The 19,080-nt window shown below is 41.2% G+C and overlaps 1 protein-coding gene across 1 annotated transcript in view; it reads right to left on the minus strand.

The window, feature by feature from the left end:
- pla2g4ab (phospholipase A2, group IVAb (cytosolic, calcium-dependent)) overlaps positions 1-19,080 on the minus strand; it is a 52,304-nt gene that overhangs the window by 24,718 nt on the left and 8,506 nt on the right. Inside the window, exons 5-9 of the mRNA XM_048253747.1 lie at positions 17,984-18,132; positions 15,327-15,440; positions 14,423-14,460; positions 13,501-13,645; positions 6,467-6,603 (exon numbers count right to left, since the gene is read on the minus strand). Of these exons, the coding sequence (XP_048109704.1) occupies positions 6,467-6,603; positions 13,501-13,645; positions 14,423-14,460; positions 15,327-15,440; positions 17,984-18,132 (583 nt within the window). The remainder of the gene's footprint in view (positions 1-6,466; positions 6,604-13,500; positions 13,646-14,422; positions 14,461-15,326; positions 15,441-17,983; positions 18,133-19,080) is intronic.

Below are 19,080 nucleotides of genomic sequence, written 5' to 3' on the forward strand. Positions count from 1 at the left end.
GAAGATGCACATCACAAACACAACAGACAGTGCAATACACATCAACAAACGGATAAGACAGAGAGGCAGGCAAACAGACAGAGAGAGATTCAGGGAGACAGGAGTTCACTCATTGGTTAGTTGGCTGGTTAATTGGTCGGGTGGTTAGCTGGTTTGTTGGCTGACTTACAGTACATATAAATAGCCAGATAGATAGATATCCAGATAGATAGATAGATAGATAGACAGACAGACAAATAGATAGATAGATAGATAGACAGATAGATAGATATAGATAGATAGATGTATAAATGTAATGTAATGTAAAATAAATGTAATGTAATAAATGTAATGAATACATGTATTGTAACATATTAGAGACTGATTGATTGGCTCATAGACAGACAGTCAAGCTGAGAGACAAACAGCAGAGTGCAGACTGGCTCGTCTGATCTCCCTGCTGTGTGTGGGTAGTCTGGACTGAAGCCCAGGCCTAGTCTGATTATCCCTGGCTCACCATCCGCATACCGCAACAGAACATTATTTCTCTAGGCAGCCAGCATGAGGGCACTGTTTTTTTAATCAACTTCCCTAAAAGCACATGGCAATGGTCCATGCTTCACTGGGAATTGTGCTTAGAAGATTCTAGATCCATATCGTCAAAAAGCCAACATCAACATATCATGAAACATAGATCCAGTGGTAAGTGTTAACGGGATAGGTTTAGTAGCTTTGTATCTGTTGCATATATAAGCAGTGTTTGCATATATAATGTAACTGAAGACATGTGCTGCTATGTCATTCAAAGCTAGCTAGCGAAGCGGTCATATAGGGATTGTCAAAGTTTTTTTGTTTTTTTTCCTGTCATCTACTTCCTGAATTTTTGGTCAACAATACCCGGGACACCGAACCACCGGGGCATATGAAATTTGGTGAGTATGTAGCCCCACTAGACTTTTACGGAAAAAATTTGTTTGGTCCCCGGGGGCCACTCCCCCACCGCACTGGGCCCCCCGAAACCCAAAAAATGCAGTTTTTCCTAAATAACTACCTCAACCGTGGCACCGAGGATGAAGACATTTTTATGGTATGTTGGTCTCAAGGGCCCACATCAACCTAGCCCATAATCACTCATTTGTGATTTGCACCCCCCCGGTAAAAAATGAAAATGCAATATCATTCTGCTTTAATCGCCCCTCTCTTCAGTTAAGATGTTCAGAACTGCACTAAATTTTATGTGTATGACATTCTCTGGGGGTATGCCAAGTTTCGTAGAATTTCATCCAAGGGGGGGTCTAAAAAAATTAAGTTATGTGTACATTTAGTGACTGTACACTCATTGGCCTGTAGATGGTGGTGCACACATATACACACACACACACACACACACACAGGTACGCACATACCATCAGTATCGGCAATTACTGGCCGATACATAATTACAAATTCAGTAGGATTAAAGGAAAACCAAATATTCATCATAATAATTTGGCTGCATTTCCAGTATTGGCATCACGTGAAGTCGCTTGTCCACCAGATGGCGATCGTTGCAGTGAGACGTAATTTTGTTGGAAGTTAATCTAAAGTGGGTTGGAAAGACACTACGCTCCTACAAGGACAAGACTGTAGTTTACCGCAGAGAACGCCTAATAAGGGTAGGATGATTTCTGCATGACATGTAATTCCCATTTCTTCTTGAAGCCAAATAAATCTGTGAATGTTTATCGGACATGCTTGGTTTTTACTGCAGGTAGGCTACGTTAATCTTAAGTTATATCAATGGCCTAGAGTAGGTAAAATAATGTTACCGCCAATTTGATTATTGATGTATTTGTAGAAAACCATAAAATGCGTTATAGGCTACCAAGAAAATTGATAACAGCACTAATTGCATCTTTCGACTGTCCTCTCATTTGCTTATAACCATAACCTAGGCTACTAACAGGAGCTAAGTGAGTTAGCCACAACACGCTCGCTGCATGGATGGTTTTCTAATGGAAAATATAGGCTACCTGAAAGATAACCTGATGATGCATCCTAAACACCGGGCTGGGACATTTAGCTCAAAGTCTCAAAAAGCATCTGAGTCAACGTTCATTCCCAAACACCCATATAGGCTACTTCAATCCTCTATTTTCAAAGGTGATTCAAGTAAGGAAGAGCATGGCTCAAAGTAAAGTAACTAGGACTGAAACTACATAAATTCGTCAAAGTGAATAATTTGTGTCAACTCGTCGCAATGTAGATTTATTAACGCACCCGTGATCTACATCTCCATTTAAACCAAATGTTTTAGAGCGTTGCTGAGAGATGTATCCAGGGCAGGGCTGTACCTACACATATTTGTTGCACGTGCTACAAAAATCATTCTTTGCGATGGATGATTTAGTACCAACGTTACACCGGTCCAATACATTATGGATGACATTGCTCCATTACAATTCAAGAAAGTTAAGGACAAACAGAAAGCACCATGGAGGCAAAATCCAGCAGTTAAAGTTCTAAAAAGAGAGTGTAGGAAGACTGAAAGAAAATGGCGTAAATACAAACTTCAGATCCACTATGAAATCCATAAAGAGATGCTCCGCACATATAACTCTGAAATATGCAAAGCAAGACAGTCTTTCTTTTCTAACATTATCGATAGAAGTTCAAATAACACTCAGATTTTATTTTCAACTGTTGATAAGTTAACAAATCCCCCCCTCACAATTAGCCTGAACTTCTCTCAACTAATAAATGCAATGAGTTTTCATCTTTTTTAAAGGTAAAATTGACAAAATCAGACTCAACATATCTGCTTAATTACAAATTCAACAACCTGAACTTCCAGCAACAAACAGAGGGATACTAAACTTGATGTCAGAGTTCAGCTTGATAGACTACTAAACACTTGAAAAAAAGCGGTACAGAATCTCAGCTCTTCCACATGTGTCTTAGACACTCTGCCTACCAATTTCTTCAAAACTGTTTTTCACCTCATAGCGGCGGATGTCCTTCAAATTGTAAATGTATCACTGCTGTCTGGCACTTTTCCAAGTCACTGAAAACAGCTGTTGTAAAGCCACTTCTCAAGAAGAATAACCTGGATGCCTCCATGCTAAACAATTACAGGCCCATATCCAATCTACCTTTTATTGGCAAAATTATTGAAAAAGTAGTCTTTAATCAATTAACCACCTTCCTAACATCAAATGGGTATTTTGATTACTTTCAGTCTGGTTTTCGGGCAAGTCACAGCACTGAAACAGCTCTCATTAAAGTTTCCAATGACATACGCCTCAACACAGATTCAGGTAAAACATCAGTCCTAGTGCTACTGGACCTTAGTGCAGCATTTGACCTGTGGTGTTCCCCAGGGGTCGATCTTGGGGCCACTATTATTCAACCTCTATATGCTATCACTTGGACAAATCATTCAAAATAATTTGATTTCATATCATAGCTATGCAGATGACACACAAATTTACTTAGCTCTATCACCAAATGACTATGGTCCTCTTGAATCTATGTGTCAGTGTATAGAACAAATCAAGACCTGGATGTCTCAAAATTTTCTTCAGCTGAACAAAGAAAAAACTGAAGTAATTATATTTGGTAAAAAGGAGGAAAGACTTAGGGTTGCCACTCTCCTTGACACAAAAGGGTTGAAGGCAAAGGATACTGTTAAAAATCTTGGTGTATTAATTGACAGTGATCTAAATTTCAACAGCCACATGAAAGCGATAACTAAATCAGCTTTTTACCATCTCAAAAATATTGCCAAACTCAGAGGGCTGATGTCAAAACATGACTTAGAAAAACTCTTTCATGCATTTATCTCCAGCAGGGTTGATTACTGCAATGAACTGTTCACAGGCCTTCCTAAAAAGACTATTAAACAGCTTCAGGTGATACAAAATGCAGCAGCTAGGATTCTAACAAAACTAAAAGAACTGACCACATTACTCCAATTCTCAAGTCCTTGCACTGGCTTCCAGTAAGTCACAGAATTGACTTTAAAGCACTATTGCTTGTTTATAAATCAGTAAATGGAGCAGGACCTAAATACTTGTCAGACATACTTCAGCAGTACACACCTTCTCCTCCCTTTCAGGTCCCAGGTGAAAAACCTGCTAGTAAAACCTAAACATGGTGAAGCAGCTTTTAGCTGCTATGCGGCTCAGCTGTGGAACCAACTTTCGGATGACATCAAAAAGGCCCCAACTGTAGCCAGTTTTAAAATCTAGACTTAAGACCAAACTGTTCTCAGATGCTTTCTGCTAACTGTGCCGAGTTACAAATTCTGAATCTGCCTTGATAATTATTCTACCTTGTCTTTTATTACTTTTTTTACTACTTTTGCCTTTGTTTTTGCTTACTAATTATTCTTTATTTTTAAATGATTTTACCTTGTGTTTTATGTTTTCTTTTTATTCTGATCTTTACCCTTTAACTATTCTTTGACTATATTGCCCTTCTATGCTTTTATTTGTTATTATTGTTTGGTTTTGTTTATGTAAAGCACATTGAATGACCTCTGTGTATGAAATGCGCTATATAAATAAACTTGACTTGACTTGACAATACAGTTTTGCCTATGGCTATACCGTGAGACTGAGACGTTTTTTGTTTGTTCGAAGTGCGTGTTTAGGGTGTGAGAGGGGAGTCGATGTGCTTTGATTCCAGCTTGGTAGTAGTAGTCTATGCGATTAAAAAACATGTGTGTGTGAAGTATCCAAACAATGATAACGCTTTCATTATGGCTGCTTTAGCCACAGACCTTGAGCTACTGTACAGTGGGTTGGGTTCCATTTAGAAGTGTCGCTTTCCGTGATTCACACAGCTGCGTGACATGTATTACTATTGATATGCAAAACTATTAACTTTTCGTCAAGAGGTGGCAGCTTAAGTCCGCTTGATACTGTAAGCCATTGGTTCCCAAAGGAGATTTTATTTGGGTCGCCAGCATAGCCTAGTGACAATTTATGTTGTGTAATAGGCCTAGCATAGGGCCTACCTTATATAGCTTATAGTTTGTTAACAGTCACTGATTTGTCATAACTCCCTCTATGCATTTTTGCATTTAGAATTGCTCTGAAACCGGGGGCGAACACGGTGCGTGGATATCTCAATTGCAAAACTAAACAATATTTCTATCGGGCGCCTACAATGGACTAGGCTGGGTGAACTCAGCCTGATCTGCCGGCGATTCCTTTTTGATTTCTTAAAAGATTAAGCTTGGCCTGGCGAAAGCCAGACTAACCATGGACCTCATAGTTGCAAAATGCAAGGGAACATGAATCAGCATATTATTTGCACAAACAATAACGGACAGTAGCTCTTCAACTTGGCCCGTTAAAATGTGTATGAACAGTCTACCAACGCATTTCATTAAGGCCCTTTTGGACATGTCAGTTATTTGCACCACTGGGTAAAACGGCATTTTGTTTTAGACTACTGGTATTTAATTTGTGCATTGACAATAAAGTTGAATATCATATGAACTAGATGATTAAACTTATGCATATGTAGAAGAAGAAACATTCACAAAAATCCATGACATGACCTCTCTTCTTGATAGCTGTTGAAAACTGCATGGAACTGACAGGGATTGTTTTGTTTAATAATAAATAAATAAATACATTATGCTGCTACCTTCTGCTTTTCCCAAATACAATGTAGCCTACAGGTGTACCTTTCATCAGTCCAGTTGCAATGGATGGACTGTGATGAACTGCCCTACTTGTGATTGTTTAGATATTTTAAAGGTTTTATAACAATGCTACAAATTTTTTGGCAAGTGCTACAAATCTATTCACCTTTGCAGCACCAGTAGGCTACTTTGTGTGCGGCCCGCAAACACACATTCCAAACAAGCATACACAAAAGTTTCAAGAGTGGGGGATGGAGTAGAAGATGGAGACAAATTCATTTATATGATTTATTTTCGCGGAATGGATGTACAGGACTGAGTGGCGGTCATATTTTGTACCGCTATGTGGTACATCTAGTTTATATTGTGGTTTTCATGCAAAAACTGTGATAAAAACTACAATAGTGTTGTGTAGCCAAGTGCAGTTTTGTCGTCCAAAAAGAGCATGTAATTGATTGAGAGGCGCTGTTGCATTACCCAACTGCACGAGGCTAAAAGTTCACTACACACGGAAAGCAGAACAAATTCTTACATGTGGAAAAGGAGTTAGAGTGAGAAAGGAGAGAGAGGGAGAGAGAGAGAGGGAGAGTAAGAGAGAGAGAGAGAGAGAGAGGGAGAGTGAAAGTAAAAAGAGGAATTGTAACAGAGAGATGTAGAAAGAATCCCACAATTCTGGTTCATTCAGGTTCATGGGTGAGCTTGTCACTGAACTTGTAGTGCACGGCTACTGGGAGAAAGGTGACAGCATTAAGGAACGGCAAGAGGAAGTGTGAGATCGATGGATCAGGAAGTTGGTGGTCGGGAAGTGAGAGGAAGTGAGAGGAGACAGACAGATAGACGGACGGAGCTCACCAGGTGGAGCCGGAGAGGCCGGCGATGTAGGTAGTGCAGTCGAGGACGCCGGACTCGTACAGGGCCTTCATCACCCCGGAGAAGCCCACCATGGCCCTGAAGCCCCCGCCCGAGCCCACCACAGCAATCACTGGCACCTGTGGGGAGCAATGGTCAGGTGTCACCATGGATTACGCCATTGGGGGAGCCGTGGCCTACTGGTTAGCGCTTCGGACTTGTAACCGGAGGGTTGCCGGTTCGAACCGGTTCGGGACCAGTAGGCACGGCTGAAGTGCCCTTGAGCAAGGCACCTAACCCCTCACTGCTCCCTGAGCGCCACTGTTGTTGCAGGCAGCTCACTGCGCCTGGATTAGTGTGTGCTTCACCTCACTGTGTGTTGTGTGTTGTGTGTGTTTCACTAATTCACGGATTGGGATAAATGCAGAGACCAAATTTCCCTCACGGATCAAAAGAGTATATATACTTATACATATTTACCGCAAGCGCAGTCAGTTCCTCTATAACAAGGAGTGCTTATTGCATCATTTCCTGCTCAGAGAAAGAATGTCTGGACCATCTGTTGCCCTCGTTCTCAAATGTCACAACTGAACCTAACTGGTCTCACAAGTTTTGCAGAGCCTGTTGTTTGACCCACAGCTGTTACGGTCTAGCTCAAGTGGTCAAAGCATATGAAAGCATATGATGGGCAATGTCATTTTAAAAGAATAAATCATTTTATTAAACTAAAAAACAAAACATAACAAAAGCAAGGGAACTATGTCTTGGGGAACACAGAGGCGTGTATGTTGTTGTAAAGAGGACGAGATCAATCAAGAACCGCGGGTCTTGCATTCCAGGTGAGTGCAGTTGGTCAATCTCCCCTGTGCGGCCTACAGCCCATGCACAGCCACAGAATAGACTAAAAGTGTGCAGTGGGTTGTAACACCAGCCTTCAGGATCTTCAACACACATTTCTGCTACAGCTGCACGTGCACCATTTCCCAAAGGAGGTTATGTTTTAGGTATGTTATGATTTTTGTGCGTTATGGCATTTGGCCATGACAGAGGTCATCAGCCTTATAGTTAGCTATCTATGTGATGATGAAGATATGCATCAAATGTATCTGAAGTTGGCTTCCTGAGACACTCATCTGGAGCCTGAAGTAAGTAACACTTGCAGTCTGTTTCAAAACCAAGCCCCCACAGTAGCAGTTCTCGTCACTGCATTTGTCCTGAATTAAACCCCTGCTGACTCAAAAACGGAACTCTCATTTGCCAGTAAATCGAGTTATCTGATTGTAGATAACTGTCGAAGTGAAAGATAATAACGAGTGATAACAACTTCAGTACTATCTTGATAAGACAATTAATGATCAGAGTTGAGATCAGGTACACGATAACAGGCTGTATTCAGCAGGAGCTCGAGCGTGTTGCTCTCAGATCACAGGCACCATTAGGCCACATGAAGAGTGGGTGTGTGTAACATCGATAATCTTGCCTCTGTGGTTTCCTGGCCTCAAACCAAAATATCCACACAAGATATTTTATTTCTAAAATGCTGTATGCGTGTGTGTGCATGTGTATATGTGTGTGTGTGTGCGTGTGTGTGCATGTGTGCATGAGTTTCTATGAATGTGTGCATGTGCATGTGCATGTGTGTGTGTGTGTGTGTGTGTGTGTGTGTGTGTGTGTGTGTGTGTGTGTGTGCTTGTGCTTGTGAGTTTTGTGTGCATGTGTGAATGTCTGTGTGTGTGTGTGTGTGTGTGTGTGTGTGTGTGTGTGTGTGCTTGTGCGTTTTGTGTGTGTGTGTGTGTGTGCGAATACCAAAGAAAGAGGGGGAGGAGACTGAGGGTACTAGAGAGCACCGCATCTGTTTCTATCTTTACTGTCCACTCTCTCAATGTTCAACTGCTCTCATTGACTCAGCACTTCTCTCTCTCTCACACACACACACACACACACACACACACACTCAGCCCAACAGGAAGTGAGCAGGGCCTGCCCGATATGCAAAAGTTGAGGTCAGTCCGAGCGATGTCGCCCCCGGCCTACCATCAGCACTCTTCATTTCAGCAATATTGCTGTCTCATTATCAGTCTCACACTCGAGACAAGCCACGTGTTTTTGAGGCTAATGGCCTGCCATAACGTGAGATAAAACGGCGACGTGGCGCGATGTGATGCGGAGTAGCGAGGCAGAGGAAGCCATTCCTGAACAGCCCTGGTGAGGTCCCCTGTTTAGCGGCGCTCCAAAAGGGGCGTTGTCTGTCTGCCATGTAGATCTATCAGATACTGTAACTCTAGCGCTCCACTAATCAGCCATGTAGATTAGGGTGCATCAAGTGCCCCTTTTTCCCTCAAAAACTCTTCTGTGGTGAATAATATTATGCCATTTGATGAATAAACACTAAATATGAAGTTTGGTGAAGATTGATAATGATCTAGGGGTACAATGCACCTTCATTTTGACAATATTTCATATTTTATGGCCGATTTTGGTTATTTCCAATAATCTTCTTTAAACGTAATAATGTCAATTAGTGACATATCTAGCTTCTGTTTACAATAAAAACATAACAGTGGCATGCATTTTGAAACTTTTTATTCAATACATGTATGTATAAAATTTACATTTGTTGGTGAACATTGTACATTTTTCCTAGCACATAATCCGTATTGAGCACTAACTCCTTTCCTTAGAATCTCTAATTTTCAAAAACTGCAGTTGGAATTAAATTTATGATAACATATCAACACAAACTAAACTATTTGGAACATAATTATACAGTCTTTAGTGTGTCAAACACCAAACAGCCCCCCAAAATTAAGGTCCTTTAGCACTATTACTCAATCTGAGCTTGGTAAAATTATAACTCAAATCAGCTCCTCAACATGTGTTTTAGATCCAATCCCTACTACATTCCTCAAAAAAGTATATGATAGCTTAGCTCCCTTTTTTCTCAAGGTAATAAATACCTCATTAGAAACAGGTATATTTCCAACTGCTTTTAAAACCGCTGTTGTGAAACCTTTACTTAAAAAGTCAAATCTTGACCATACCAATCTGAGCAACTACAGGCCTATATCAAATCTATCGCTTTTTGAGCAAAGTACTTGAAAAAGTTGTTTGTAATCAGTTAAATACCTTCCTCAACGAAAAAACAGTATCCTTGAAAAATTCCAATCAGGTTTTAGATCAAATCACAGCACAGAAACGGCTCTCGTAAAAATAGTCAATGATCTCAGACTAGCTACCACTCAAACAAAGTCTCAATCCTTATTCTTCTGGATTTGAGTGCGCATTTGACACCATTGATCATAGCATCCTAATTCACCGCCTTGCGAAGTGGGTGGGTCTCTGATAATGCTCTAAACTGGTTTCAAACCCACATTACTGGCAGAGATTTTTATATCAGTCTAGAGATCATGTATCTGAAAAACATGACTTGCCTTTTGGTGGGCCTTCAGGGAGCTGCCTTGGTCCCCTGCTATTTTCTCTATATATGCTTCCATTGGGAAACGCCATAAGTCAGCATAATGTAAACTTCCCCACAGCTAATGCAGATGATACCCAATTGTATATCTCTGTGGAGCCAACTAACCCAGATGGCCTTTGTTCCCCACTGCATGCCTAACCTCCATTAATCAGTGGATGAGCAAAAACTTTTGAAACTAAATGATGACAAACAGAGGTACTTGGTTGGACCAAAACTAAAGCGGTAGATATTATTCTTAGTAATCTGGGGAACTTGGCACACCAGGTCAAACCAAAAGTAACAAGCCTCGTGTCATCCTAGATGCAGAGTTAAGTTTTAAGCCCCATATCAGTAAAGTTACTCAGACAGCCTATTTCCACTTGGAGAAACATTGCCAAAGTTCGCCCTTTTAACTCAACAAGATGCAGAAAACTAATTCACGCCAAGTATCACTAGCAGGTTAGACTACTGCAATGCACTTTTCACTGGTCTTCCCAAAAACATCTAAAGAAATTGGCACTCATACAGAACTCTGCGGCTAGACTTTTAACTAAGACTAAGAAGAGAGAACACATCACCCCTGTGTTGGCTGAACTGCACTGGCTCCTATTTCCTATAGAATTGATTTTAAGGTTATGTTAATTACTTACAAAGCTCTGAATGGCATAGCACCTTCATATATCTCTGAGCTTTTAATATCTTATCAACCACAAAGGAAACTTAGATCATCCAATTCAAATCTTTTAATCTTACCCAAAGTGCTCCACAAACAAAGTGGAAAAGCTGCGTTTATCCATTATGCCCCCAAACTATGGAACACCCTGCCTCTGTACATCAAGCAGGCAAGTTCAGTAAATATTTTTAAAAAAGATCTGAAAACATACCTGTACAGGAAAGCTTTTAGTTAACTCATCTTATCCTGTAGACTACATTTTCAGATTATTCTACATCTGCTACTATTGAGGGCGAGCCAGCCAGAAGCAGATGGGCTCCCCTATTAAGTCAGGTTCTGCTCAAGGTTTCTTCCTGGAATATGGGAGTTTTTCCTTGCCACAGTTGCCATATGGCGTGCTTGTGGGGGGTAAGAGGGTTAAGGCTGCCAGTCTTATGACATGTAATTTTCTATATTTTTGATATGTTGCTGAGTAGATCATAAACAGCAAAGAAAAGTGATTGATAATGACTGACTGACTATTATTGTGTTACATGCTTCAAATGTAAAGCACTTTGAGCTGCATTCTGTGTATGAAAGGTGCTATACAAATAAAGCTTATTATTATTATTATTACAGCAATTGCATCAGTACACTACCAATCTTCCAAAAGCTGCCCTATGTTCTTAGCAATGTTTCTTCCAGTCTCACCCTTGCCAACTTCCTGAAGTGGCATCACACTCAAAAGTTTTGTGCCATGTTCACCTGACACCAACACAGCACATCATTTCTCCATATGGTAAGGGTCCTCTAATGTGCCTACTAGTTTTCCATCCCAATGTAATGCCATGTTATTGGAAGGACTCCAGGATTCCTCAATGTCTTCTGAGATTTTTAAGCGTGCTTTTCGATCAAACCTGTCCAGGCTGGCATATGAGAGAGAAAACTTGTCCAATCTCCACTATTCCACATAAATTGTGATGATATTGATGATGATATTTTGCCCCTCTTCATAAGAGAAATGACATCATTATGGGCAGCAAAATCATGGGGCAAAGTCTCCAGTTTTTCTTGTCCTGCGGTGTGGCATAACTGAATGGAGCCTTGAAAGTCAGGATCAACTTGAGAAGTTTCTGGAACTGGACAATTTTCGACCTCCTCAACAATATCACTGCTTACTATTTCTTCTGGAGATTTTCTCAGCTCCTCCTTCTCCCTTCTTCTCCTTGTTCTTCTGTCATATATTTCCTCTTATGTTTGCCTTGAGATAGCACATCTGCTCCTGACCAACATGCCTTCCTGTCTGTCTTCATGGACTCTAGAAAAGCCCTATCTTCTTCATCTCTGATGAACTTTTTTGCTTCATGGTGCCACAACTGGCTAGCCTGACATTAAAATGTAGGGTCTGGGCACTCACCGTTCGCAGTGCTCAGTCCGAGGAGCGGGATAATCGGTTGTCTTTCAAATTCACTCTGCATGCAATAGGACAGCGCTGAGTCCCATGCGTTTTCCCACCAGCGGAGCTACATGTAGTTGGCTAGTTCAAACTTTTGCCATCTTAAAGCAAGCTTAACTCGTGTCACACTGTTGGCCAACAGCAACATCCATACTCTTTGTTTTCAAGTAGCAGGGAATTCAAGCCAAACCGTTGCAACTCTGCTATCAATCATTATGTTAAGCCCACCTAACGACTCTATACACGATTTGATTGGCCTGATAGAAATTTAATTTTTCGAGCTCACAAGCCAACGGAGAGTTGCTAGACTAGCCCTGGAAGCAAATGTAATTTGCTGCCGCTAGGGTGTGTCTAGATTTCTAGGCTAACAACTGGCAGGTCTTTGACAGAAACTCTTGGTGTTCTTTAAATGGTTACTGGTTCCTCTACTCGCTTTTGGAATCTTTGACATTTCCTTGGCCTTATTATACAGATTCTTTAGAAAATGTAAACAGTTGTCATATTCCTTGATCAGTATATCTGTCTTTAGGTAAAATAGCAGTATTTGTTCATGCACATACTCTGCGGCTTCTTGGATGACTGATGATTGTTTACCTTTGCATTCAAATTTGATAAAGTTATACATACACTTCAGCACATCAACATTGAATGGAAGCTCCTCTCAAAATTCTCAAGCCAAGGCACAATAGTTTTTGACTTGGTATTCATCTCAGCAACGGCAAGTTAATGCTCACCTTTGTTGCTCGACTGCTTGTTTTAACTAAAACGTTGCCATAAATGATGCAATATTTTGTAGTTCATGACATGAAGAGTTTCAATATTTAATATACCAACACTCTCTTAATGACATTTGGCAACCTAGCTCTGCACTTTTCAGCATGGACTCTGCATCTCCCATGACTACAAGGCTTATACCAGCATGTAGTTAAATGGCGAAAATGCCCAAAATCCGCCTACAATCATGATAATTCAGTGCATTTGTGGTACCCCTAGACAAAGTTTAATCTTTCTAAGATTTCACAGAAATTGCAGAAAGGATTTGAGAGGCATTTGATGCACCCTAATGTAGATCTCTAATGCCGCCTCAGTCCTGTGAAAACTCCTTTATTCTAGCCAGCGTATGAACATCTTCCTGTTGAGGCGTAATCATTCTAGCTCTATCATTCTAGCTCTAATAAATCATTCTAGCTCTGTGGTGAACTCCATTGAGTTGGTGTGTGTGTGTGTGTGTACAGTATGTGTGTGTGTGTGTGTGTGTGTGTGTGTGTGTGTGTGTGTGTGTGTGTGTGTGTGTGTGTCTGTGTATGTGTATGTGTGTCTGTGTATGTGTATGTGTGTGTGTGTGTGTGTGTGTATATGTGTGTGTGTGTGTGTGTGTGTGTATATATGTGTGTGTGTGTGTGTGTGTGTGTGTGTGTGTGTGTATATATGTGTGTGTGTGTGTGTGTGTGTGTGTGAGATGGCCGGGCTACCTCTTGCGGTGAGTTGGGCAGGTAGCGTGGTTTCTCCATGTTCAGCAGCTTCTTGATCCCCAGCATGACCTTCTCCCGGCGCGTCTGGCGGAACAGCTTCTCCTTATCGCACAGGGCGAGGCTGAAGCGCAGGTCCAGGTCAGAGCTGTGGAGGACAGGGGGAGTGAGACGGGCGGAGAAGATCAAAAAAAAAAAAACATTAAACATGACAAGACAGGACGGAGCAGTGTCATAATTACTCAGAATTACTTTTAAATGCATTTCTGAGGAAAACCATCATCATCATTATCTACTTAATCATCATCATGATCTACTTTGTCAACTTACTGATTGCAGTGACACACCTGATCCATACCAGGTAGACCATGACTAGTTTTCTGGCATATACTGAACACAATACCAGCCATTTAAAGTGCTACAGGTAAAGCTTGGATGTCAGGGGTGTGCTTCAGATTGGGACAAAGAAATTCTACGGAACAGTCATGCATTGTGTGTTCTGCGAAGACAAGCTCAGCTTGCCAATGTTCTTCTAGTCTAGTGTGCGCTGTTGTTAGTTGTGCAATAAAAAGGAAAGTGAGCTAAATATGACTAAATCACCTTAGTGAGTACCTCAGCTAAATTAGATAGATAGATAGACATTTTTTTCAGGAAGATCTAGTCTGGAACACCATAGTTCATAACCATTTCCCTCAAACAAGAAAAATGTCAGGCCAATCAGCGACGAGAGGGGAAGACGAAACCGAAAGTTATTGTGACAAACAGTAGCAGCAGTAGCAGCAGTAGCAACACATGCCTGACTGTTGATGATGTTTATCGTCAGTTTGTAAAGTTTAGGCAAAGTAGGAAGTAACGTTAGGAATCTCTGATCAATGTGATTGAGTCTGGATTTTTCCAGGCTAGGTAACAATGTGCACATGCTTACCAGACTTCCAATGACATCTCCAAGTACACTTTGGTTGTCTGTCAATAATAATAAAAAAACAATTTTCATGAATTGTATGACATCCACTTCCACATTATGTCCTGCAGCCTCTGTTCCTCTGATGTCAAACTCCTATCCATACACCTCAGGGACCAAGCACTTGGAGTGACGGAGCCTTCTCTATTGCTGCCCCACTTTGGAACTCCCTCCCCAAACACGTTTAAGAATGCACCAACTTATCCATATTACAGAACTGCTTTCAATGTATAACATAATGTCGATGGATTCTGTGTTTTATTTTCCTAAATTACTGTAATTTCCTGTGTATAAGCGTTTTATGCTAATAATTAACCAAAAGAGTGTTTTTACGGCACTCGTGAATTAACCCCAATAAATCAGAATCAGAAAAAAGAATGAAGAAATAAAAATAGCCTGCCCATATGTCATCACCTCATAGCTGAATACATTTTACAAAATCAAACCTTGGTTAATAGACAGGTAAATGATGGTATTGTTTTTATTCTATATGATTGATGATTGTTTAACCTGTTTTAACCTGCATGTAAAGTGACTCTGAGCATCTAGAAAAGTGCTCTATAATTAAACGGTATTATTATTAGTTGTATTAGTATTAGTAACAGTATTATTATTGTCAATATTATCAGAAACTGCACGCAGAAATAATAAGTAATTACATGCATCATCATACTGTATAGAGGCTGTAATAACTATATGAGTATAGCAATAGCCCATGGCATGGAAAAACATTATGCAGTGTGACAAATGCTATTCCTAGACGTCTTAGGCAAATGACAGAATACAGAATACACTTCTACAGACAGTGGGTGGATATACGCTATCAGTGGCTTACTCTAGCCACACATCCGTGACCATTGTGACTCACCTTGCCAATGGAAAAGGGCACAGTCTCCGTCTGTCCCACTTTGAGTTTGCCAATTTCGTACGTGACTGTGCCCAGAGTCTCATCCATCACGTAGTTGGCATCCATCAGGGTGATCTGGCAAAGAAGCATCGCCATTCATTTCACTTCACTTCAATTAATTCAACACTGAGTGCTGTTTTACACAGTGGTGTTTTAAAGCCTTAATATCATTTTGACGCTATACTAATTTAGAAAATAAAGGCACTACACATTCAGGGGCATAACCAGGCGTGGATCAATGCATAGGCTAGATATGGCTGCAGCCTAGGGGCCCCACGTGTTCCAGCCTGCCAGGGGGGGCCCCATTGGCCATAAAAATAATAATAATTCATTCAAATTTACATAAGAGAATAAAACTTTAACTTCATTGGCCCAAAATGAATATTTAAAGTAGCAAGGCGCTGATTGGGTAAATATGGAGTTCACGGTCAAATTAGGTTTAATAAAATGCGTCATCCATAGGCCTAGGCTACAGTTCTGTTAGACTCCTTTAGAAAATGTTAGAAAGAAAATATGAGAGCGGGGCTCAAAAGCGAAAGGCTCTAGTGTAAGATCTAAAGAACAGCGAGACCAACATATCCTGCAAATAAAGGCTGCTGCCGCGTTTGAGTAGCCTAAACCACATGAGAAACACATAGAGAACTGTCACGCAAGGGATGCTAACAATGCCCATAAACAACATAATCGCAATATCGTCTTATTCTAAACAAAGTCAATAGTCGGAACATTAATGTCCATGTAAACGTAGTGTCACAGTTGATGGAGACAACTTTAAAACTCTGAGAACACTAGCCATATGTCGACGACAGCGGCAATGCTCATGCACCACATTCAGCTAGGAAGACCGCGACTTTGCCACGCTGCTCTTTTTCAAAGTTAAATTTGTTAAAAATAGAGATCCAATGAGCCAACGCAGATTGAAACAACTATTTTTTTTATATATACTTTTTTGATCCCGTGAGGGAAATTTGGTCTCTGCATTTAACCCAATCGGTGAATTAGTGAAACACAAACAGCACACAGTGAACACACAGTGAAGTGAAGCACACACTAATCCCGGCACAGTGAGCTGCCTGCTTCAACGGCGGCGCTCGGGGAGCAGTGAGGGGTTAGGTGCCTTGCTCAAGGGCACTTCAGCCACGGCCCACTGGTCGGGGCTCGAACCGGCAACCCTCCGGTTACAAGTCCAGAGTGCTAACCAGTGGGCCACAACTGTCTCTGATGTCCATTGATATTCTGCGCAAATTGGATTAGACCAAACAATGAAGAAAAATTTCTAAAGGTAGGAATATGTTGGCAAGTTCATAACTGGCATTAGGCATCAATTAAGGTGTAGCACATACTGTAGTAGGCTATGGTTTTTTGTTTTGTGTTGGTTGTTGCTGTAAGGAAGTTGTCAGCAAGGATGTCATGTCCAGTATTTTGCTGCATTTTAAGGATGCTGTGAGTAGGTCAGTTGTTGCTGTAAGGACGTTGTCTTATGTGTGAGTTGGTGGTTCAATTGCTGCTCTGTAAGGACGCTGCTGGTGTGAGTAGGCCTGTTTGGTGTTCAGCTGTTGCTGCCAACGTTGCGGTGATAATGTATGAGTAGGCCTATCTGGTGGTTCAATTGTAGGCCTATGTTACCTTGGAGGGGGGCCCCACAGAAAATGTAGCCTAGGGGCCCATGACCACCTTAATCCGCCTCTGGACATAACCTGTCATCAATGTCATCAATTTGTGTTGTTGTTCACTCACATCAATTATATTTGGTTGAATTAAGGTCTATTTGTTTTTCTTTCAGTTCTTTCAGTTCAGTTATACTGCATTCAGGAAATGTAAACTCAATAATGTGTTCTTTAACCCATTTGTTATTTGCATGGTACCACTGCCACAGTACTCTTAAAATAAATAAGTTTTACTTATATAGCGCCTTTCTTAGACTCAAGGTCGCTTTACAAAGTGAACATAAGCAGAGCACACACACAGAGCAAGACAACACATGACACACACACAAAAATGTGACGAGTCTATTCAGTGGCGGGAGAGGACAAGTGTTTCTGAAACAGAAAGGTCTTGAGATGAGGTTAGAGAGTCTGGTGCGGGGGAGATTCTGGTTAGAGAGGAGATTTTGGAGAGGAGAGGAGATTCTGGTTAGAGGATCTTGAGCGAGAAGGTCACTGAGGTAAGGAGGACCAAGGTCATGGAGGGCTTTGAAAGTGAGAAGTAGAATTTTGAATTTGGCTAGTAATTTCAAATGCAGGTGTCACCTGCACTAGTTAAAATAACACTGTAACTAGCTGTAGGGAAACACAATAAGCACCCTTACAATTAAATAAAACAACAAGAACAATTACCTATCATCTCCAGAACTCAGCAGGAAGAACAAAGAGGACACTGCCAGTGCTTATATAATACTATTTGTATGGGGGTGGAATGTGGACAGTGAGCAATTTATATCCAAAAGACCTTTGCTAACAGAGTTATTCATCTGAAAATTTAAATAATACATGAAAACCACCAGTATTCTTCAGGCGTAAAAAAAACCCAGCTGTAAAACAGATGGCAGAGTTGTACTCCTGTGCAATCATTCTTGTGACTTTCCATCTATGGGTTTACTAATGTGTCTGTCTACTCACCTTCAGAGTGTTCTCCTGGTTGGGGTCCAGGATGAAGGTAAACGTCTCGTTCCATTTTGGGTTGATGTTGTTGTCTATGTGTCGGGTTCTCTTCCTGCTCTCTGGAGCTGTGGGGATGAACAGCTCCACGTAGGGGTCTGGGGTGTCCACTGTAAGTGACCCACAGACACACACACACACACACACACACACACACACACACACACACACACACCACAAGAGTCAGGCCAAAGGGCTAATACAGTAGCAGACTATTACATAAGGACAAAAGCTCAGTCTGTAGCAACTGCTGAAACTGTCCCTGCTGTCCCTGGGATTTGTTGACATTTCAGTTGTTTGGATTTGAAACACTCCACACACACACACACACACCCACGCACGCACGCACGCACACACACACACACACACACACCAGAGTTTCCGCTAGGAAAAAATTTCAAAGTGACCGGCAGAGGTTTCGTTTTCATGATATGCCGGTTGATATCCTATTATCGCTTCTTAATTACCTAGTCAAGTTGAGGAAAACTGGAGACAGGCTACGTAGCTTAAAGAAGTATATAGTAAGTATAGTATATATACTCTTTTGATCCTGTGAGGGAAATTTGGTCTCTGCATTTATCCCAATCAGTGAATTAGTGAAACACATTCAGCACACAGTGAACACACAGTGAGATGAAGCACACACTAATCCTGGCGCAGTGAGCTGCCTGCAACAACAGCTGCGCTCGGGAAGCAGTGAGGGGTTAGGTGCCTTGCTCAAGGGCACTTCAGCCTACTGGTCGGGGTTCGAACCGGCATAAAAGTCTGAAGCGTTAACCAGTAGGCCACGGCTGCCCTAAAGAATGACATAATCAGGCTGAATAGAATGCAACATGTTCATTAGCCTAACTTACATAAACATGCCTAACAAGATCTAGCCATTATCTATGTTTTCATGGACAGCAGTCCATGAAAAGTCCGCTTCGTTCATTGTTTTAAAAAGGCTACATTCTTTGTTGCTGCTACCCATGTTATCTCCAGTGGTTCCACTGTTTAACTTGCACAGATGCGCACACACAAGAATAAGCGCTCACTACCCCCTAAGGCTATGCCTCTTT

This window comes from Alosa alosa, chromosome 9, assembly GCF_017589495.1.
Source record: "Alosa alosa isolate M-15738 ecotype Scorff River chromosome 9, AALO_Geno_1.1, whole genome shotgun sequence".
In the NCBI taxonomy this organism is placed as follows: domain Eukaryota; kingdom Metazoa; phylum Chordata; class Actinopteri; order Clupeiformes; family Clupeidae; genus Alosa; species Alosa alosa.